Source organism: Pistacia vera, unplaced genomic scaffold, assembly GCF_008641045.1.
Source record: "Pistacia vera cultivar Batoury unplaced genomic scaffold, PisVer_v2 Contig200, whole genome shotgun sequence".
In the NCBI taxonomy this organism is placed as follows: Eukaryota; Viridiplantae; Streptophyta; class Magnoliopsida; order Sapindales; family Anacardiaceae; genus Pistacia; species Pistacia vera.
In genome coordinates, this window is record NW_022196003.1 from 631,085 (window position 1) to 655,579 (window position 24,495).

General features: G+C 33.6%; 1 protein-coding gene, 1 non-coding gene and 1 pseudogene across 2 annotated transcripts; all 3 read right to left on the minus strand.

Moving 5' to 3' along the window:
• Window positions 1-993: 993 nt before the first annotated feature.
• LOC116128471 (probable LRR receptor-like serine/threonine-protein kinase At1g56140) lies at window positions 994-9,443 on the minus strand. Its single transcript, XM_031414192.1, is given in 19 exon segments — window positions 994-1,807; window positions 1,894-2,044; window positions 2,136-2,367; window positions 2,441-2,651; window positions 2,823-2,941; window positions 3,219-3,362; window positions 3,463-3,658; window positions 3,800-4,182; window positions 5,069-5,130; window positions 5,213-5,257; window positions 5,575-5,637; window positions 7,163-7,201; window positions 7,203-7,232; window positions 7,889-7,928; window positions 7,931-7,959; window positions 8,101-8,172; window positions 8,300-8,371; window positions 8,916-9,099; window positions 9,229-9,443. Coding segments are annotated over 19 exon segments (2,583 nt in total). The 5' UTR covers window positions 9,341-9,443; the 3' UTR covers window positions 994-1,408.
• Window positions 9,444-12,656: 3,213 nt separating this feature from the next.
• Window positions 12,657-24,495, minus strand: part of LOC116128472 — a 32,697-nt pseudogene continuing 20,858 nt past the window's right edge.
• Window positions 15,562-15,668, minus strand: LOC116128671. Its single transcript, XR_004127798.1, has one exon. It is a non-coding gene; the product is annotated as a small nucleolar RNA R71 (small nucleolar RNA).

Below are 24,495 nucleotides of genomic sequence, written 5' to 3' on the forward strand. Positions count from 1 at the left end.
CCTGGTTTGCCTTTGAATCTAGCCACCATTGCACCCTCACTAGAGTCCTCTTGCCTCAACAATCTCCTTTGCTCTTGAGCTTGCAAGGCATACACTAAATCAGTGAGAGTGATTTGTGTCAAATCCTTAGAATCCTCAAGTGAGGATATCTTAGATTCAAACCTTTCGGGTAAGCTAACAAGAACCTTTTCCACTATCCTTTTATCTGTCATCTCCTCTCCCATTAATCTGATTTTATTCACTACATTCATCAGCCTATCCACATATTCCTTTACGGATTCTGACTCCTACATTTTCAACATATCAAACTCCCTCCTTAAGTTCAACACCTGCATATTATTTGTTGTATCACTGCCACCGAAGTCCTCTTTGAGTTTATCCCATGCTTCCTTGGCTGTCTCATATGCCATGATTCTAGTGAACACTTGCTCAGTCACTGCTACATGGATATGAGACAAGGCTCTTAGTGATTTGGTGGCTTTTTCATCGTGCAATTTGATCTGGTTCAAGGTAGGGTTTGGCCCCAATACTGGTGGTTGTTTATCCTCTTCAACATACTGCTATAATCCTTGTCTTCTGAGGAAGGTTTTCATTTTGACAGCCCAAATGTGATATTGATCCCCATTAAAGGTTGAAGGAGTGAGGGAAATTGTGTGTTGTGCCATTGAGTCAGGCTGTGTGGAACTTAATAGCTGGTTTCAGTGTAACAAAGGTTGAGAAAGTGAGTGAGAAGAAATGAGTTTATCAGGCCCTTAAGATCAGTAGAGCTCTGATACCAATTGTTAGTTATGTTAGGAAGATGATCAGAGTAAAAATGAGAGATTGCAATGGAGAGAGACGACAAGAATTGAGAGTTTTTCTCTTTACCTTTCATTCATTGAAGCAGAGACAAATATACAAGAAAGATTCACTGTTTTACCTACTGCAATACATTAAAATATTACAATTGAATTTTAACAAAAAAACATACACCAAATATCTCAACTAAACATGTCAGAAAAACTTAACTTGATTGGCCTAATATTTGCTCCATAACCACTGCAGCCTAACAAAACAAATACAAAAACTTTGGCTCCAGAAATACAATTTAAACCTTCAGCCAAATTTTGTCCATTTCCAACAGGTTATCACCAACTCCATCAACATATACCATACTACAATAGAAATTTATCCAGAAAGTCCATATAAAATTTTACAGAAGCGACACTACAATAAGAAACACAGAGTTTTTTTCTCACTATACTCATTGTGTGATGGTCTTCCAATCAATTGTCTAATATTATTGGTCTGCAAGGAAAACTTCCCAACACTAAAAGTCTACTATAGTTTGAGTTTGAAAATGCTGCCAACAATAGAAAAGGGCATGCGGATACATCATTCGCTCAGTTTCAATGAGTGAAGATATTTCTTACCTTCCCTCTGCTATTGTATCACTAAATTGGTTGACATTTAATGGAGAGACTAGTGGGTCAACTCCTTGGCTAAGATCATTTGGATTGTCGCTTTTATTCTTGCTGTAACTTGCCATAGATGAAGATGTGCCAATACCGCTGTTCATAATAAAGCTTCTTGTTTCATCATTAAAATTCCAATCAGTTAAATAACTTGGCTTTGATGTAACAACTCCAATTTCTATGTCTCTAGTAAGCATGTTCACAACTTGGGACATTGGTGGCCTTGACATTGCTGATGCTTGAGTGCACAAGAGACCCACAGCTATTACTCGAAGAGCTTCATTTTCATCGAACTCTATCAGTGTGGGATCAACCAGCCCCAAACTTTGGTTGCTTTCATGAAGACTCCAAGCCTAGAAATAACGTATAGACAATTGAAAAAGAGACTAAATTAAAAAAAAAAAAAAAAAAATCAAAGTTCCAAGTTTATTTTGTTTACCCATTCAAGAAGATAAATCTTTTCCCTATCCAAGTTAGTATGAGAGTTTGCTCTTCCACTGATAATCTCCAAAGCAACAACACCAAAACTGAATACATCAGCCTTATATGTCAGGTGCCCACGCATTGCATACTCTGGTGCAAGATAACCACTAAAAGATAATTAAGTATTTCTAAAGGTTATAATCCAAAACAAGCTATTATGGAAGACATGGTAATCATGAAATGATTGAAGGAGCTTACATAGTCCCTGCAACACCTGTGCTGATGTGAGTTTTCTTATCATCAAACAGCTTTGCCAATCCAAAATCTGATATCTTGGGACAGAGTTCTGTATCAAGTAAAATATTGCTTGCTTTGACATCTCGATGTACAATCTTTGGTTTTGACTCCTCGTGAAGATATGCTAGACCTTTTGCGGTTCCCAAACATATTTTAAATCGAGTAGGCCAATTGAGATGAAACTTCCTATTTCCTGAATTAAGGCTAAGTATTAATTATCAACATTAGTTTTAAAATTACCCAAGGATGGTTATTAAAGATCATACCAAATAATACTTTATCAAGGCTGTTGTTTTCATGATATTCATAAACAAGTAGGCGCCTAATTCCTTCAATACAGCATCCATACAATTTCACAAGATTGCGATGTTGCACTGCAGTTATGGAAGCGATCTCATTAATAAACTGATTTTTCCCTTGGTGGGATCCCAGTGAAAGTTGCTTCACAGCTATTATCCTTCCATTAGAAAGCACACCCTATAGCACCAGATTTAACAACACAAATCATATCGCTCCTCAATGAAAATTCGAAAGGTAAAATCAACCTAGTCTGGCTATGACCATACATTATTACATAATTCGCCACAACCCAAGTTCCAAGTAAACTATCTATAGGTTGCAACTAGTAAATGTAAGACATAAAAATACCTTGTACACAGGTCCAAATCCTCCCTCTCCTAGCTTATTTGAAGGGTTGAAGTCTTTTGTTGCAGATCTCAACTCAGCATAACTGAAAGTTTTCAGTTTAGGTCCTATTCCAAGTAGCACTGCATATGGAAGCAAGATAAAAGATTGCATGAGATGGAAGGATTTGAAGTACAAAGAGATGAATTACAATAGTAGCCTTGGCTATGTTCAAGATTGCTAGAACAGAGTCAACACTTTTCTTATAACTATATTCTGGAATCTACTTTTCTCAAATGCCCAGAGAACCTTTGACTTTGAGACGAAGTGAAAAGTGGAATCCATTAATTTTCAAGAAGAAACTTGGTATCAGAGAGTTTATGACTACTATTATCGTTAAGTTGTCATGGGTGCTCTTACCTTCCGCATCATCATTGTCTCCTTTCATCCTCGTATAAAAAACTAAAACCATCAATATAAAGCCCAAAATTGAAAGAGGGACTGCAATACCAACAATCAACCCAATCTGGTTTTTTCGTTCAATACCAATAGTTGGTCGGAATTCTGAGTAGTAAAATTCAGTTATATCAGCATAAAGCAGATTAGCACAGTTATAGTAATTCATCTTAAATAGATTAAGACTCAAAGAAATCACATAGTTTACCTGGAGTGACACTAAGAGCAGAAATTAATGGTCCATAGCTACCATCTCCAGGTATGCAGCAGGTCCCTTTACCAGCCCAAAATAGGTGAATTTCAAGATGGTTCTCAGTCACATTAGCGTTAAAGCTCTTCGTAATTGCTCTTCTAACCCCACCTGCTTCCTTTGATATGTCAAAATCCTTCCACCGACGAGTTCCCTATAGGACAAATGATGAGAGGTAGCATTCCTATTTCTGTGTAAAAATTATTAGATGCAATTGTAATAGTAGAATCTGTACATAATAAGGGTATGAATCACAGGATCTCCAAATAATATTTTCTTTTACCGGATTGTTTACCTGGATATAGATATCGAAAACACGCCTTCCAAGGCTCCCCCATTTTCTTGAGTCTTGATTTTCATAAACTATTTCGGCAAAGAACAAGCTTACATTGTAAGGCCCATTCTCAAGACCAAGTCCATAATATCGAAGTGAGCCAATCGATTTTCTTGAAGTTTGATAAAGATCTGGGGGTGTAGTTTTACTATTAATTACTTTGGTTCCGGAATTTTGAGCAAGTGTGTTAAATGCTTGTCCTCCCTCAGTAAACAAAAAACCCACATTACTAATTGCCCATTTTTGTGAATTAAGTACAACAAAAGAAGTTTCACCGATATCTCTGTCGTCGGCTTCATAATCTCTGAACTTTTTGCCACCAGAGTTGATTGCTATATGTGAATCTGCAAACGCAAAGATAATGTTGAAGTATGAATCTTTTGATAGTGGCATGACGGCATAACCCAAGAATTTCAGTTTGTGATAAACTCAAATAGAAGTTAGTTTCAGTTTTATTATTTTGTAACTTTTTGCAACTGTTGTTGTCAGTTATTCTTTTAAAACTTATAAAAAGGAAGGTTAGATGTATGTTCAATTAAAAAAATTGTTCTCCTTTTACACAAGTTCATCTTGTTCTTTATCTTTATGAAATTAAAAGCTTGAGAATTGTATTTCCCGACTTCTAATTTCTAACAGATAAAACTCCAATGATAATATTGATCTAAATTTCATACAGCAAAGATTCGGACAAAATTCATCGAATGGTTTTTTTTTTAATAACTTCCGATAACTAAATACATGCTAAAACAAACTATAATAAATCATCCAATCTTGACAGTCTAGAAGCTAGTTATGTACCCACCTCATTTAGTGGTACTTGGAGAATTATGATCATTACATATAGTCCTACTTACCTTATTTAGTGGGGTTCGGATGTATCTCTTATCCAACTCTTTCTACTCAAGCTCAAAGCAAGTCCCCTAACTTGAATTTTGGATATTATCCTTTCAATTGAGTCAGTCAAAAGTACCAGTAGAAGTAGAACTAGTAGGTTATATTTCTGTTATCATAGCAATCCTCCAAGCCCCCCTAAACAAAGGTGGGTAGGGTATACTAAGTAGGATTTGATATTCCATGCAGGTGGAGTTGAACTTTGGACTTCTTTTTGAAGTCAGAACCTCTATTATTAAATTTCTTCTAACCTCGAGCAATACAATAAAAAATACAAAAAGAAATCATTGGCAAACAGAGAGAACATTCTACCAAACATTCATGACGAAAGCAACTTACAGCGTGGAGTATTTCTATTGCAGGGGAAGTATCTCTGGAGACAGTTCAATCCATAGAAATCACTGGCAAACACACAGAACATTACTCGTTTTCTTTATTGAAAATTCAAAAAGAAGCATGTCGCTTAAGGGAATTGTAACGCACCTGATGTTCGATATGTCAAATGTGAAGTTGTTGCCCACTAGATTCCTATACAATTCAATGTAATTAATGATCAATTATATATCACAGTTTGAAGTATACTTGTTAGAGATAAAATGTGTTTTATTATATGCTAAATGTAAATACAAATTTGAGAAATAGTTTACTAGATTATAAAGTCGTCAAAATTGAGCTTTTTCTGATGATATTAGTTCTTTTGAGTGTCAAAAAAGAAGAGATCACCGGGTTACTAGCAACGATAAGTGTTGGCCATGAAGATTGGTGTTTGACTCTTTCATGCAATCATGTAAATTATTATAAATTAAAGAACCAAGGAAAGTGGATTCATGGTTTGAGAGACGTACAACGTTACATCATTAGTCACCCATTTCGGAAAAGATCTTGATAGATAATTGTAAGAAACATCTCTGCAGGAAATAGTATGATAACCACAATTTAGTAGGAAACATATATAGATAGTATATATTATATATTATATTATATATTATATATAAATATAACACCAAGGAACAAATCAGGAAAGAATTCAAATTGCTTTTAATAGAGACTACTGATTTCATTGTTGAAATAGATTTAGGCATAATTTACAACATAAGTGAATGTAACAATTGCTATCTCAGTTTGACCAAACACTGTTGAATGAAGACTTACTAGTTTGAAGTTTTACACCTTTTTGCTGAGAAGTCCTCCTGATAGACTGTTGTTTCCAAGAAACCTGACCATTGAAATTGTATAGACGAGAGCAACGGAAAGAAAGAAAGAAAGAAATAAAAAAAAGATTTATTAAATGAAAGATAAGGGTTAGACCTAAATCTAAGATAAAACTGAAGGATTCAAATCTTGAAATTGATGGAGAGAAGTATATAAAAAATTACAACTGAGTAGGGGATCAATACTGAACAAAGCACTAGGATTTGACCACTTAAGTTGTTGAAACTCAAATCCCTGCCAAAAGAGAAAAAAAAATAAAATAAGACGCAAACAAGAAAGAAGAGACCACTCTGTGCCAATAAAATACTAACTTACAGAGCCTGTAAACTTTTATTTTTCCAATGTAAGATGGAATGCTACCATTGATCAGAGCATTTCTTAGAGATCTATGAAGAAAAAAAAAAAAAAAAAAAAAAAAATGTCAGTGTCAAAATGAATCAGCTCAGAGAAAGTATCAGAAACTAAGAAGTTAGATATAACTTAATGGAGTATCAGTAACTTACAAATAAGTCAAGTTCTTCATATTTTTAATGAAATCTAGAGACGACTAACATTGTTTAAGTCAGTGATTTGCCTACACAATTATTCAAACGTCACTGTATATATCTGCCAAATTATATCTTTGAATTAGCTTTTTAGAGAGTAGTACTATTTGAATTATCCTTACAATTTCTCCAATAAGGTCAAGTTAGAAAAACTGGATGGTATAGGACCTTCAAGTGAGTTCCCTCCAACTCCTACACAAGTATTTGTAAACAAAATAATCAGAGTGCTTAAATCTAGACAGAGCTAGAGAAAATATTTGCTACCATTCACAATGATAAATTGAATATCATGAAAGAAGTTTTTCATATATTACAACGTTGTAGCTTGTTCCAGTTCCCAATGAACTCTGGTATTTTGCCTGTCAACGCACATCATATGCCCCCTGAAATTAAAAAATCACTTATTGTAAGCCGAGTACAGCAATTTAATCTTCAACTAGCACAAACATAAAGCCATAAGCATGTGGAAAGGATCTCCCTACATTATTTTCATGTTTCGAAGATTAGCAAAAGTCGAGGGAATTCGCCCCTCCCTCCAGAACTGTCTATGAAACTGTTAAGTCCAACAAGATAAATTCTTATTTTCATAAGACATATATCTCGGGTGTAAAAATTAGTGTTTTACTTGGAAACTAACTGAGAAAAAAATATTTTAAACAAATAAGTAAGATTTTACATTTCCTCTAGTTTGTCTAAGAATCCCAATTCAGGAGGATGTTCCAGAGAAATTGTTGGAGCCTATAGCCCTGCATGAAGGTATCAAAAGATTACTCTCTAGTGCTCATTATTTTATATTAATTCATACATTTGCAAGACATTATTCAAGCAGAATTCATGAAATATTAATTGCAAGTTATGTATAAGTATAATCGGTCCAACTGTGATTTTGAGTTTTCCTAAACATAACATGTAACATTGAACCATAGGACACCTTTTTATCTTAAGACTTCCAATATTTTTTTTTTTTTTTTTTTTTTTTTTTCTCTAGGCTAAAGAGTGATTATGGCTATAGTTTCAGAATAATAAAAAAGATCATCTCACAATCGTCCCCATATACTATACGTGACTGATGTAGAATATAAGAGAAGAATTAAATAGACGGGAAGAAAAAAGATATCATGGCCTAAAAAAATACTAGAAATCTCCTTAATAGTACTAAGTCATTCAAATTCAATTCAAAGAGGAAGATCTAACATAGGAAATCTAAATCTAACTTAAGAGTCCTCTCTTCAAGTTCCCAATTTAAAATCTTTCCTTAATTAACAGTTAGATTTTTTTTTTTTCTCTGCTTTCATTTAATAAAATAATCATAGAGAATTTATTTGAATCTTGCTATCATTAAAATAAACAAAAAAAAAAAAAAAAAAAAAAAAAAGAGAAGGAGAAAGTAAGCCAATCTTACAGATAAGTTAACTGCTTAAGTTTTCCAAGTTCCTTTGGGAGGGCCCTGAAAGGGTATTTCGGCTAACCCTTCTGGACACAAGAAAGACAAAGTTATAACACCCCAAGACCCAGAAAACAAGAATTAGCAACAAAATCCAAATTCATTTTCCAAAAATAAACAAATATAATCTAAATCATGTTTTCAATCACAAGGTGTTTTTCAAAACTTACAAAAACTCCAATCGAGATAAGTTTCCAATAAACGCAGGCAAGGGACCGTAGAAGTAATTTTGATTAATTTCACTGCAACGTTCAAACAGAAAAAAATTATCAAATCTAATGTAATGTTTGTACATTAATTAGTAAATAATTAAGGTCAAAGTTGATTTGTGCAAATCAAATGCAGGGAAAGGAATAGATTAATCCATACAGATGTATCAGAAATTGCAAAGCCACTAGTTCTTCTGGGATTTCTCCTGTTTTTTCCAGTTGAAATACCCTCCTGGAAAAAATTAAGGCAAGTTCCATTAATATCTACTAAAATTTGACCTGATATTACAGTTGCACATCTCTTGGATTAGGGAAATTATACACTTCCTTACAGGTTGAATTTTTTATACAACTTTAGGGAAGGTTTTACCACAATTTTTTAGAAGCTATAACAATATTATTGATATTAATCTGGAATAAAAAAATTACAAAAGAGTGAACAAACTATCCACAAAATTAAAAATCCATCAAAAGCAAAAAAAAAAAAAAAAAAAAATCTATACTGTATAGCTTGAATATATGAAGGAAAAATTATAAATAACTCAAAAAATAATGCTAATAGCTAGCACAAAATTAACCCAAAGACCCTTCCAAATCCAAAGGAATAAAGAAAATAGATATATCCTAAAATGCTTTAAAGACTGCACTTTGTTCCGCGAAAAGGAAAACTTCTGAACTTCTTTTGGAACTAGTATGATCCGTCTATGCTTGAACAAAACTTGAAACTATGTTAATTGAAAATTTCACTGAATTTGGTTGGGAGAAAGAGAGTGTACAGGTGAGTAATATGGCATGTCGAACTATTTTCTAAGGAACAGTCACATTTGATAGCAGGATTGTGGTCATCCAAGCTGGCATTTGCATCTGTGGCAGTTCCACTGCATGGCTTTCCACTTATGTTCCACGCGCCTGGCTCTGGTTGTGTATTCCATTTTTGAAATATTGAGTTCAATGCCTTCACTGTTCACAACAAAAAGCCAATCAATAAAATTTTCATAAGTAGAAACGCATGCAAGCATACAAGTAATCGCACACTTTCATAAAATTAACACACACAGGATACAAGAGAGAGAGAGAGAGAGAGAGCACCTTCATCAGCGTCAGTAACTAGAGCAGTGAAGTTGCGAAATAAGAAGAAAAAGATGAAGCAGAAGTGGGAAAATCCTGAAGAAGAAAGTAGAATTTTCACTCTGGAGTTCATGTTGGTCTGTTTACATGAGAATTTGGGAGAATGATTTCAGGTTTCCAATTATTATATATTGGCATATTAATTAGAGAATTGAGTTGAACACTGTTCAAACAAAGAATGGTAGCTAGCTTGTGGACCATGCTGATGATGAGTCAATGCTGATAAAGCAAAGATTATAAATACATTTTTCTTTTTTGTAAAAAAAGTGAAAATTCTATAATAATATTTAATATACCTAGAATTTTTTTTTTTTAATTAATTTTGATTTGTAATGTGCTATAGATTTTTAGAATCCAAGTTTAAGTTTGGCTAATTTTTTTTCTTGATTGTTTAAATAAACTCTGTATCAAATAGAAGTTTGGAGTTTGAATCTTCACGTGTATAAATAATCATCCTCTTTTGGAAAATGTCTTCTATTAAAAAAAAAAAAAAAAAAAATTGGACAAAGTTCTTATGTGAAGAAATTGTTACATGACAAAATATTTTGTAGTTTCCAAATTAGGTTAATTTTTTTATTTTTTTTATTTTTTATTAATAGCTTAATAACATAAGTAAACTTGGTCAAAATTAAAAAAAAATTAATTAATTAATTTGGAGTTCGGAGTTTGGATCTTCGCATGTAAAAACTCATCCTCTTATGAAAATATCCTTTTTTTTTTTTTTAATTTAGACAAAGTTCATATGTGAAGAAATTATTACAGGATAAAATTTTGTAATTTCCAAATTTGGTTGAAATTTTATTTTCCAATAGCTTCCTAACACAAGTAAATTTGGTCTAAATTATTAAAAAATTTCATATTGTATATAATTGAAACTTATTAAATTGTAGTTTGATACCATTAATTATTATTATTATTTAAATTGCTATCATCGAGGGCCAGCCTAGAAATTAATATTGTATATAATTTGGTTGACTCTTATAGTTTCAGCTTGAGAGTTGCATTTGTTAGATATTAATTATGTTATATGTGACGTAGAACGTCTGGCGGATGAATTCATGGAGCGAACTGAATGTCAGAAGTCCATACGTAACACCCAAAGATCCTAAACCAGTATGTCCCATTCAAACAACCATAACTTTTGATCTTGGAAGAGTTATGAGACCCGTAAGATATTGTTGGAAAACTTATTTCGAGCCCGTTGACATGGAAACCTGCATTTGCTAGTCGGAGGTCGTTTTTGAGGTCAAAATCCACCGTTTTGACATGTTTCGGGGCTGTTTTAGTTGTTTGAGTGTTTTTTCCTATTTTATTGAGGTTTTCTTGTTTTAATTAATTTAGGTTTTTTTTTTTCCTTTTGTTATTAGGAATCTATATAAACTTATTTTTCGTTTTGGATGTTATTCAATGAATTATTCATATTTTAAGGCTTAAGTTTTATGATTGAGACTAGGGGTGGGAAAAAAAGACCAAAAATAGAACCAAATCGAAAACCGGACCGAAACCGAACCGAAAATTCATTTTTTCTGAAATTTGGTTCGATCTTCGGTTTGAAAAATTCATAAACTGATTAATCGATTTAGTTTTTGGTTTACAAGTTTTTTTTAAACCGGTTAACCGAAACCAAATTCTAAAACCGGTTTCAAAAAATAAATAAACAAAAACCTTATATATTAATTATAATTAAACTTCTTAGAGCCCACCACCACTTTTCTCTTTTATCTACCTTTTCCATCATTTTAGTCTTCTCCTCCACTTTTCTCTTTTATCTTTCTCGCCACTTTTCTCTTTCATCTTCCTTTTTCATCATCATCTTCTCCTTCACTTTTCTCTTTCATCTTCCTTTTTCATCATCATCTTCTCCTCTACTTTTCTCTTTCATCTTCATCTTCTTCTCCTCTATATCTTTTCACTTTTCACTTTTTCTTCGTCTTTTTCTCCATCTCTTCTCCTTCAGTTTTGTGATTTTATCTTTCTTTTCCTTCTTATCTTATCTTTATCTTCCTTTTCTTCTCTTTCTCTTTCATCTTTTTCTCCAATATTCAAGTTTATTTGATTTGTGAAGATATAAGAAATTTGGATGGCTTAATATAATTTGATTTCTTCGGTGAAGAATAATATATATTTATTATTTATATCAAAACTTGCAGGTGAATATGTAAATTTCTCTTTGTTCTAGTAATGGATACTACATTTGGCTAAAATTCTAGAGGAGAAGTTCTGGTGATCGGCTAAACATTCTCAGTTATTCTGATTTTAAAAATCAGCTCAAAACCGGTTAACCGGTGAACCGAACTGTATATTCAGTTCGGTTCATAACCAGTTTAATCATATAACCAGTTTGGTTTCGGTTTAAGTTTTTACTTGAACCAAAAAATCGGTTCGGTTTATAAACTACCCTATCCATTCGGTTAACCGGAATATCCCACCCCTAATTGAGACTTGTTATTAGTTCTAAAGGTGTAACCGAGTGTAAGCCTTCTTTTATCATGCTGACTTGTTGTGTCAATCTGTCTTGCAGTCCTGGGGTATTCATTTATGGTAGGGAAATGAGAATTTTAAACAGCTGGAGTCTCCTAACAAGTAGAAAAACCTCTGAAATGGTAGTGAAATTTATCCTAAAACTTACAGCTGGAGTCTTCTTTTCTCATTTCACATTGTGCTCAACAGTGATAAGCAAAATTGTAAAATTCCTACCAAATATTGTTTGAACAAATGAAATCTATACATATGTGACTGAGGTCATCATATAATAATTGGTAATCCTTTTTTTAAGATGTTTATTATTTGTTTTATATACGATTGAATTGTATTAGGGAAGTCTTTATATAAATCGAGTGGATAATATTATCAAATTTAGATTCTAATTAAGGAGGTCTGAATTTAAAAAATGAAAATTAAAACTAAAAGAAACAGTCCGACTACTCCTGTATATATATACTATATACTATAAACTCTTCAAGATTCTCAACATCGAAGCATTTAGTATGCTTTTAAGTTATTATTTGACTTTTATATATAGTCTTCAGGTGGTGACTTGAATTTTCCTAGTTGGAAATTTGTTAAAAATTGACATCTAAGGAGCCCACCGTCGTGGGAAAAATGAGACAAGCTAATTTTTTATTGGTTGACGATGTACTACGATCAATATTTGATGTCGCTATTGATATAATTGAACTTTATTAGTTTGCAGTTGAATTAATAATAATATTTAATATTATTTAAAATACTAGTAGAGTTTTCTATCATCGTGGGCCACCAAATTAAGATAGCCTAGAAATTTTGCATGGGCTCCATAAAAATAAGGTCCACCAAAGTATTCCTTGTTTGTTGTAGAGTGAAATGGAAAACCTGAAGAGAATCTAAAAAATCGTATCCTTATTCTTATCCTATCCTCTTTCTCCTAGTGGAGAGACTAGTGGGTCAACTCCTCGACTAAGATCATTTGGATTGTCGCTTTTATTCTTGCTGTAACTTGCCGTAGATGAAGATGTGCCAATATCGTTGTGCATAATAAGGCTACTCGTTTCATCATTAAAATTCCAATTAGTCAAATAACTTGGCTTCGATGTAACAGCTCCAATTTCTATGTCTCCAGTAAGCATGTTCACAACTCGATCGGGACATTGGTGGCCTTGACATTGGTGATGCTTGAGTGCACAAGAGAACCACAGCTATTACTCGAAGAGCTTCATTTTCATCGAACTCTATCAGTGTGGGATCAACCAACCCCAAACTTTGGTTGCTTTCAAGAAGACTCCAAGCCTAGAAATAACATATAGACAATTGAAAAAGAAACTAAATAAAAAAAAAAAAAAATCAAAGTTCCAAGTTTATTTTGTTTACCCATTCGAGAAGACAAATCTTGTCCCTATCCAAGTTAGTATGAGAGTTTGCTCTTCCACTAACAATCTCCAAAGCGACAACACCAAAACTGAATACATCAGCCTTATTTGTCAGGTGCCCACACATTGCATACTCTGGTGCAAAATAACCACTGCAAGATATTTAAGTATTTCTAAAGGATATAATCAAAAACAAGCTATTATGGAAGACATGGTAATCGTGAAATGATTGAAGGAGCTTACATAGTCCCTGCAACACCTGTGCTGATGTGAGTTTTCTTATCATCAAACAGCTTTGCCAATCCAAAATCTGATATCTTGGGACAGAATTCTGTATCAAGTAAAATATTGCTTGCTTTGACATCTCGATGTACAATCTTTGGTTTTGACTCCTCATGAAGATATGCTAGACCTTTTGCGATTCCCATACATATTTTAAATCGGGTAGGCCAGTTGAGATGAAACTTCTTATTTCCTGAATTAAGGTTATTTCTTGAATTAAGGTTGAGTATTAATTATCAACATTCGTTTTAAAATTACCCATGGATGGTTATTAAAGATCATACCAAATAATACTTTATCAAGGCTGTTTGATAAAAGCTTGAAAATAAATATTTTGTTAGTGATTCAATTGGATTATTTGTGGAAAAATGTGTTTAATTTGTGAAATTTAACTTAATTATTTCATAAAAGTCTTTTATGGGATCACAGGTATGTTTTGAGTGTTTTCAGGTTCTTAAAGATGATATTCAGATGAAGGTTATATCGACGATGGAATATGGGATGAAAAGAATCAAATGGTTCGTGATTCGGAGCTGAAACAAAGAAGTTAGGGCGATTTGAAGTTAAAGTGAAAATCTTGGAAAACGCTCCAGTTTTGAATATGCGACAGTAATTTGACAATAACTTGAGCTGTAGATTTTGGATTGAGATGATTCTTGAACCGTTGGAAAGCTCATTCAAAGGCTACAATTCTGTGTTTACCACTTGGCAAGATTCGAATGTTATCATGCTCAAAAACCACCATCTTGTCAAGATTTCCAGTTCTGGGGCAGAATCAACTATGCCTAGGCATAGTGCCGCGGCACAACTACGATTCTGGACATTTTTACATTAAATTTATGACGTGTATTTCCTGTTTTAAGAGCTCTAAAGTGATTAGAATAGTAGGAATCATAACCCTAAAAACCTAGGAGTATAAATAGATGTCTTTAGCTGATTTTTAAGGGAAGAAAGGAAAGAAGTTCATCGGCTCTTTGGAGATTGGAAATTCCTGCAATTTTGAGTCATCAATTAGAGAAGTTTTTCTACTCTTTCTTATTCTCATGTTTATGAATACAATGAATTTTATTACTGAAAGTATGAACTAATTTTATTTTCTAGGGCTAAGATGTAGCCTAATTTTATGAATATGCATTGAATTATTTGTTGCTAATTTTTATTAAGTTTTGTTTTAAGTTTTATTATTGCGCTTAAAGCTTTCAATTCTTAAGGGCCCTAGAGTTGAATGATTTTATGGGTTAGTTTGAGATCGAGAGATGAAACCTAATTAGTCTAAGGTAATAAAACCATAGATTGAGCGAATGCTAGAGATAGGTTACCGCGATCTGTGAGGCTCTGATAAATTCCATTAGAACTTAATAATCTCCAATTGCTTAAATCTGATTAGAGATAATTCGGGTTAGTAATTAGGAGTTAATTTGTTAATTGTTCGAGAGAAAGTTAGCGAATTATTAGGGAGTTTGGTCTTTAGAATAAACTTAATTGGGTTAACGATAATTGTCAATGTATAGGAATAAATTGGTGTGAAATCGTTCGACATCCGTATTCTTACACTTTATTACTTACACGATTTCGTACACTTGCGAAAATCAACAACAAGTTTTTGGCGCCGTTGCTGGGGAATTGCTTTTATATTATCAATATCAATACAAGCTATTTAGTTGCTAATTTGGTTTGTAATTTTTTTTTTGTTTTTTTTGTTTTTTTTTTTAGTGCTTTAATTTTTATTTCTGTATTTTTAGTGTTGGACCGTACATAGGAGTTAGTTTCAATGTCAGATACAAGAGGAGAAGAAGTTCAAAAGGCACTTAAGGATTACTCAAGACCTACAATTGAGGGATGTGCTTCTAGTATTAGGAGACCACCGATTCAAGCAAATACCTTTGAGATAAAGCCAAACATTATTCAGATGATACAACATTCAATTAAATTTGCAGGGTTGTCTAGCGATGATCCTAATTTGCATATCGCAAATTTTCTAGAGCTATGCGATACATTCCGACATAATGGGGTATCTAATGATGCAATTAGGTTAAGGCTTTTCCCATTCTCTCTTCGGGATAAAGCTAAGGCTTGGTTAATTTCTCTACCACCCGAAAGCATCACTACTTGGAATGAGTTAGTTCAAGTGTTCCTTGCGAAGTATTTTCTGCCGATCAAGTCTGCCAAGATGAGGAGTGACATCACAAATTTTTTCCAGCAAGATATGGAGTCACTTTATGAAGCTTGGGAGAGATATAAGGATCTCTTACGGAGGTGTCCTCACCATGGGTTACCAATATGGTCGCAAGTGCAAACATTTTACAATGGGTTGATGCCAAATATACAAGCCATGGTAGATGCTGCAAGTGGGGGAGCCTTGAATAGCAAAACACCAGAGGAAGCCTATAATCTGATTGAAGTGATGGCAAGCAATAACTACATGAGGCCTTCAGAGAGAAATTCAACAAGGAAAGCAGCGGGAGTGCACGAAGTTGATGGCTACACCGCGTTGGCTGCTTAACTTTCAACGATCTAAAAGCAATTAGGAGTTGCCCTAAAGGTAAATGCTATTGAAACTCGTTCTCTAACTTGTGAATTTTGTGCAGGGAATCATTTGTCAAGAGATTGTCAAGTAGGGAATCCATTTGCTCCACCTCAACAAGCAAATTATGTCAACAATTTTCAAGGAGAGCAATAGAATCCATACTCTAATACATATACTCCAGCATGGCGAAACCATACAAATTTTTCTTGGAGTAACAACAATTTTCCTAAGCCACCTCCTAGTGTTCAAGTTCAAGTGGCGAAATCATATTTGGAGGACGTGCTTACAAAGTTTATGGAGGAATCGGGTAAAAGATTTGACAAGAATGAAGCTCAACTTCAGAAATATGAAGTCTTGTTACAAAATCAATCCGCTTCCATAAGGAACCTTGAAACTCAAATGGGACAAATTCATAATATCTTAAAGGGAAGAGTTCAAGGAATGTTTTTGAGTGATATCGAGAAGAATCCAAAGGAGCAACTCAGTGCCATCATGTTGACAAGTGGTAAGGAGTTGAAAGAATCAAGAAAAGTTGAAGAAACTAAGGAAAAAGCTGAAGACATGAAGTTGGACAGAACCAACAATGCCTCAACACAATGCCTAGGCACAAAACCAGAACTTGAGAACAAAGACCAAGATATGAAGAAAGATGAAGCATCTCTCCTGTATCCTCACAGAATGCAGAAACAGAGATTAGACAAGCAATTTGGTAAGTTCATGGACATATTTAGAACTTTACACATTAACATTCCTTTTGTAGATATGTTAGAGCAAATGCCAAAGTATGCCAAGTTCTTAAAGGAGATCCTTACACAAAAAAAGAGGTTTAAGACCATGAGATGGTCATGCTCACCGAGGAATGTTGCGTGTTGCTTCAAAAGAAACTACCACTGAAATTAAGAGATCCAGGGAGTTTTAATATTCCTTGCACAATTGGTAGTTTTTATTTTGATAAAGCTTTATGTGATTTAGGAGTTAGCATTAACTTGATGCCATTTTCTATTTTCAGGAAACTTGGTTTAGGAAAGGTGAAGCCAACCACGATTCATCTTCAATTGGCGGATAGATCCATAACATATCCTAGGGGAGTGGTGGAGGATGTCCTAATAAAGGTAGACCAGTTTATCTTTCCAGTAGATTTTGTAGTTCTTGATATGGAAGCAGACCAAAACATACCTTTAATATTAGGAAGGCCTTTTCTAGCTACAAGCAAGACTTTAATAGATGTACACCAAGGTAAACTAATCTTAAGGGTGGAAGACGAACAAGTGGAGTTCAATGTTTTTAACACGATGAAATGTCCACCCGAGTTAGATACTTGCTTTAAGATTAGCATACTTGATGACAAAGTAGCGGAAACCTTAGAAGAAAACTACCTTAGCTCACCCCTAGAAAATTGTTTAGTCAACTCTAGGATTATGGAGGCTAAATTTGAGAGGGTAGATGAACAACAATTGAAGCCTTATGTGTATGGTGGATTGAAAGATAGAAGGGTTTGGATTTTCCTAGATGATCCAAATTGAAGGAGTCAAAAAGTCGAGCTTACGACTCTAATAAAGCGCTTCTTGGGAGGAACCCAAGCTCTTTACTTTAATTTTGGTTTCTGTTTTGAATTTATTTTAGATTTTTGTTCAATGTGTTAAGCTGTGATAACTTTGGTTTGGTTTGATATGTTAGTTGTTTATGTTTCACCCATAATTTCTTTTATGCACACTAAATTGGCCAAGAAAGGCGCATAGTTTGTTTTCTTTTGACTAGATTCCCAATGACTATTGGATACAACAAACAACATGCATGGCTTCACAAGACTACCTCCATATAAATGTTACGCATGAAGAGTATTGTAGTTGTTCTCTTTGCACATTGAGGACAATGTTAATCTCTAACGTTGGGGTAAGTAAAATTTTTTTTTTATGGCCAAATTTAGTTTCATTCGATGGACATCTTTGAATATCTTTTGCTTTGAATTATCTGTTTAAAAGCTTTTGAGTGAAATTGTTTTAGGTGTCTTGTAGGGTCAAAGAGTTAATGTATTTTGTTTTGTTTTGGAACTCATATATAAGTCAATGATAAGACCAGATTGTGAATTTGTGACATTGAGATTTTATTAATTTTCGCGTAGTGTAAGGATGATAGTGGATGACAATTGCATTTAGTTATGACTCTCTTGGGAATGGGTTTTATTGGTTTACTAATTTAGAAACTTACAGACGTTTTATATGTGCTTTTATGGGCAATAATTTTTTTGTGAAAATTGTGCATAAACTTTAGAACTCATTTGATAACCACTTGAGGCGAAATCCCAGAATCCGCATTGCTTAGGATATGATTTAGGCAATTTTCTTTGGAACGATTGAGCCTTTCAAGCCAACCTATATTATTTTATCTCTAGTTAACCCTTTTAAGCCTACATATACACTTAGTAAGCCTTATTTTTTTTTGTTTTAAACCCACTATATCTCACCTTGATGATGAAGTCTAAAACACTTTTCGATCCATCTTATTGTGAGAGACTTAATTTAAGATGACCTTAGAAGAAAAACTCATGAAAAGAAGTGTGGTAGAAGAAAATAAATATATTTTTTGGACCACAACCTGAGTATGTGCAATGAGATAGGTTGGGGGTTGTGAAAAAAAAAAAATTGATAGTAGAAGCAAGGTGGGGTAGACAATTTTTTTTTATGAGTTACTATCTTCCTTAAAAAAAATTGTAGAAAAATAGGAAGAAGTAGCTAGTGAGATGAACTTGAAATGAGGTACATTACATGAGGGTTTGTGCTAATGTTGGAAGGAAGATTTCAATCAATGTGAAAGGGTAGAAGGTGAATGAAAAGGGAAGCAAGAAGGAGATTGTTCATGGTCATTTACTGTAAAATATTAAGTCTCTTACATTTTGTTAAAATTTCGTTCTGTTCTTTCATAAACCATTACCCTAGCCTAATGTTACAACCATGATAAAGACCTAATGATTCGAGGTAGTGATTGGACTCTACATTAGTTGAGAGTGGTTTGAAAAGTGAGCCTATGGAGTTTGATTGTACATTTTTTTTTTCTTACTTTGCCTATGAAAGCTAGGCTAAAAGCTAAATCATCTGGGTTTTCGGATGAATGGTTTGTGAATGATTATGAGAGGGTCAATAACAAAAGTGTAGTTGAAATTTCACTTATTCTTTGCATTTGCGTGTTGTTAATTATTCAGTTTGTTCATATTGACACTATTTTTTTGAGACGATTATCTGTATTGATCCTAAAATGTTTGTTTGAGTCTTTAGTTTTGAGTCTATGTGAGGTTAGGTTTAGATGTTTGTGGGTATCATCGCTGAAAACCCTCACGAGACTACAACTTGTCCAACTAGGGTCACCTAGGGGTTTAAAGGCTTATTGCATATGCTAAATGCAACCTTGACAATCTATGAAAGTGACTTAGGATAGTTTAGATATAGTTTTTCATTGTTTGTTTTATTTTCAAGCTTTAAGACATGTTTTATCGCTTAATTTGCTAGTGATTCAATTGGATTATTTGTGGAAAAATGTGTTTAATTTGTGAAATTTAACTTAATTATTTCATAAATGTCTTTTATGGGATCGCGGGTATGTTTTGAGTGTTTTCAGGTTCTTAAAGATGATATTCAAATGAAGGTTATATCGACGATGGAATGTGGGATGAAAAGAATCAAATGGTTCGTGATTCGGAGCTGAAACAAAGAAGTTAGGGCGATTTGAAGTTAAAGTGAAAATCCTGGAAAACGCTCTAGTTTTGAACATGTGACAGTAATTTGACAATAACTTGAGCTGTAGATTTTGGATTGAGATGATTATTGAACCGTTGGAAAGCTGATTCAAAGGGATACAATTCATGTGTTTACCACTTGGCAAGATTCGAACGTTATCATGCTCAAAAACCACCATCTTGTCAAGATTTCCAGTTCTGGGGCAGAATCAACTATACCTAGGCATAGTGCCGTGGCACATCTGCGATTCTGGACATTTTACATTAAATTTATGACGTGTATTTCCTGTTTTAAGAGTTCTAAAGTGATTAGAATAGTAGGAATCATAACCCTAAAACCTTAGGAGTATAAATAGATGTCTTTAGCTGATTTTTAAGGGAAGAAAGGAGAGAAGTTCAACGGCTCTTTGGAGATTGGAAATTCCTGCAATTTTGAGTCATCGATTGGAGAAGTTTTTCTACTCTTTCTTATTCTCATGTTTATGAATACAATGAATTTTATTACTGAAAGTATGAACTAATTTTATTTTCTTGGGCTAAGATGTAACCCAATTTTATGAATATGCATTGAATTATTTGTTGCTAATTTTTATTAAGTTTTGTTTTAAGTTTTATTATTGCGCTTAAAGCTTTCAATTCTTAAGGGTCCTAGAGTTGAATGATTTTATGGGTTAGGTTGAGATCGAGAGATGAAACCTAATTAGTCTAAGATAATAAAACCATAGATTGAGCGGACGTTAGAGATAGGTTACCGCGATCTGTGAGGCTCTAGTAAATTCCATAGAACTTAATGATCTCCAATTGCTTAAATCTGATTAGAGATAATTCGGGTTAGTAATTAGGAGTTAATTTGTTAATTGTTCGAGAGAAAGTTAGCGAATTATTAGGAAGTTTGGTCTTTACAATAAACTTAATTGGGTTAACAATAATTGTCAATGTATAGGAGTAAATTGGTGTAAAATATATGCCCTAGGTTTAGTCATATTGATTTTCTACTAAAGTGCTAATAAAAGTCTGTTTTTGTTTTGTTTCTAAGTTGTTTTATTTTTCATTGAATCATTCTGAAAATCTAATTAATCAAATAGCAATAAGATAGGTTAGTGTGGTATTTGGTATTAGTAATTCCCTTGGGTTCGACATCCGTATTCTTACACTTTATTACTTGCACGATTTCGTACACTTGCGAAAATCAACAACACTGTTGTTTTCAAGATATTCATAAATAAGTAGGCGCCTAGTCCCTTCAATACAACATCCATACAATTTCACAAGATTTCGATGTTGCACTACAGTTATGGAAGCGATCTCATTAATAAACTAATTTTTCCCCTGGTGGGATCCCAGTGAAAGTTGCTTCACAGCTATCATCCTTCCATCAGAAAGCACACCCTATAGCACCAGATTTAACAACACAAATCATATCGCTCCTTGGTGAAAATTCGAAAGGTAAAATCAACCTAGTCTGGCTATGACCATACATTATTACATAATTTGCCGCAACCCAAGTTCCAAGTAAACTATCTATGGGTTGGAGCTAGTAAATATAAGACATAAAAATACCTTGTACACAGGTCCAAATCCTCCCTCTCCTTGCTTATTTGAAGGGTTGAAGTCTTTTGTTGCAGATCTCAACTCAGCATAACTGAAAGTTTTCGGTTTAGGTCTTATTCCAAATAGCACTGCATATGGAAGCAAGATAAAAGATTACATGAGATGGAAGGATTTGAAGTACAAGGAGTTGAATTACAACAACTTTGGCTATGTTCAGAAGTGCTAGAACAGAGTTCAACACTTTTGTCACAACTATATTCTGGAATCTACTTTTCTCAAATGCCTAGAGAACCTTTAACTTTGAGAAGAAGTGAAAAGTGAAATTCATTAATTTTCAAGAAGAAACTTGGTATCAGAGATTTTATGACTATTATTATCGTTAAGTTGTCATGGGTGCTCTTACCTTCCGCATCATCATTGTCTCCTTTCATCCTCGTATAAAAAACTAAAACCATCAGTATGAAGCCCAAAATTGAAAGAGGGACTGCAATACCAGCAATCAACCTAATCTAGTTCTTTCGTTCAACACCAGCAGTTGGTCGGAATTCTGAGTAGTAAAATTCAGTTACATTAGCATAAAGCAGATTAGCACAGTTATATTAATTCATAAAGATTAAGATTCAACGAAATCACATAGTTTACCTGGAATGACACTAAGAGCAGAAATTAATGGTCCATAGCTACCATATTCAGGTATGCAGCAGGTCCCTTTACCAGGCCAAAATAGGTGAATTTCAAGATGGTTCTTAGTGACATTAACATTAAAGCTCTTCCTAATTGCTCTTCTAACCCCACCTACTTCCTTTGATATGTCAAAATCTTTGCACCGATGAGTTCCCTACAGGACAAATGATGAGAGATACCATTCCTATTTATGTGTAAAAATTATTAGATGCAATTGTAATAGTAGAATCTGTGCATAATAAGGGTATGAATCACAGGATCTCCAAATAATATTTTCTTTTACCAAATTGTTTACCTGGATATAGATATCAAAAACACGCCTTCCAAGGCTCCCCCATTTTCTTGAGTCTCGATCTTCATAAACTATTTCGGCGAAGAACAAGCTTACATTGTAAGGCCCATTCTCAAGACCAAGTCCATAATATCTAAGTGAGCCAATCGATTTTCTTGAAGTCTGATAAAGATCTGGGGGTGTAGTGTTACTGTTAATTACTATGGTTCCAGTATTTTGAACAAGTGTGTTTAATGCTTGTCCTCCCTCAGTAAACAAAAAACCCACATTACTAATTGCCCATTTTTCTGAATTAAGTACAACAAAAGAAGCTTCACCGATATCTCTATCGTTGACTTCATAATTTCTGAACTTTTTGCCACCAAAGTTGATTGCTATATGTGAATCTGCAAACGCAAATATAATATTGAAGTGTGAATCTTTTGATAGTGGCATGACCCAAGAATTTCAGTTTGAGATAAACTCAAATAGAAGTTATTTTCAGTTTTATTATTTTGTAACTTTTTGCAACTGTTGTTGTCAGTTATTCCTTTAGAACTTATAAAAGGGAAGGTTAGATGTATGTTCATCTTCTTCTTTATCTTTCTGAAATTAGAAGCTTGAGAACTGTATTTCCCGGCTTCTAATTTCCAAAAAATAAAACTCTAATAATAATATTGATCTAAATTTCCTACAGCAAAGATTTGGACAAAATTCATTAAATAGTTTTATTTTAATAACTTCTGATAACTAAATAAGCGCTAAAACAAACTATAATAAATCCTCTAATCTTGACAATCCAGAAGCTAGTTACGTACCTACCTCATTTAGTGGAGAATTATGATCATTACATATTGTTCTACTTACCTTATTTAGTGGGTTTCGGATATATCACTTATCCAACTCTTTCTACTCAAGCTCAAAGCAAGTCCCCTAACTTGAATTTTGGATATTATCCTTTCAATTGAGTCAGTCAAAAGTACCAGCAGAAGTAGAACTAGTAGGTGATATTTCTGTTATCATAGCAATTCTCCAAGCCCCCTAAACAAAGGTCGGTAGGGTATACTAAGTAGGATTTGATATTCCATGCAGGTGGAATTGAACTTTGGACTACTTTTTGAAGTCAGGACCTCTATTATTAAATTTTTTCTAACGTCGAGCTATATAATAAAAATTACAAAAAGAAATCACTGGCAAACATAGAGAATATTCTCCCAAACATTCATGATGAAAGCAACTTACATCGTGGAGCATTTCTATAGCAGGGGAAGTATCTCTGGAGACAGTTCAATCCATAGAAATCACTGGCAAACACAGGGAACATTACTCGTTTTCTTTATTGAAAATTCAAAAAGAAGCATGTCCCTAAAGGGAATTGTAACACACCTGATGTTCGAGCTATCAAATGTGAAGTTGTTGCCCACTAGATTCCTCTACAATTCAATGTAACTAATGATCAATTATATATCAAAGTTTGAAGTATACTTGTTAGAGATAAAATGATATTTTATTATATGCTAAATGTAAATAAAAATTTGAGAAATAGTTTACTAGATTATAAAATCGTCAAAATTGAGCCTTTTCCGATGATATTAGTTCTTTTTAGTGCCAAAAAGGAAGAGATCACCGGGTTACCAGCAGCGATAAGTGTTGGCCATGAAGATTGATGTATGATTCTTTCATGCCATCATGTAAATTATTATAAATTAAAGAATCAAGGAAAGAGGATTCATGGTTTGAGAGACGTACAACGTTACATCATTATTCACCCACTCCGGAAAAGGTCCTGATAGATAATTGTAAGAAAAATCTCTGCAGGAAATAGTATGATAACCACAATTTAGTAGGAAACACACACACACACATATATATATATATATAACACTAAGGAACAAATCAGTAAAGAATTCAAATTGCTTTTATCAATTAGAGACGACTGATTTTGTTGAAATAGATTTAGGCATAATTTCACAACATAAGTGAATGTCACAATTCCTATGCTCAGTTTGACCAGTACTGTTGAATGAAGACTTACACAGTTTGAAGTTTTACACCTTTTTGCTGAGGAAGTCCTCCTGACAGACTGTTGTTTCCAAGATACCTGGCCATTGAAATTGTGTAGAAGAGAAGCAACAAAAAAGAAAGAAAGAAAGAAAGAAAAAGGTTTATTAAATGAAAGAATAAGGGTTAGACATAAAACTGAAGGCTCAAATCTTGAAATTGATGGAGAGAAGTAAATGAAAAAATTACAATTGAGTAAGAGGATCAATACTGAACAAAGCACTAGGGATTTGACCACTTAAATTGTTGAAACTCAAATCCCTGCCAGAATAGAAAA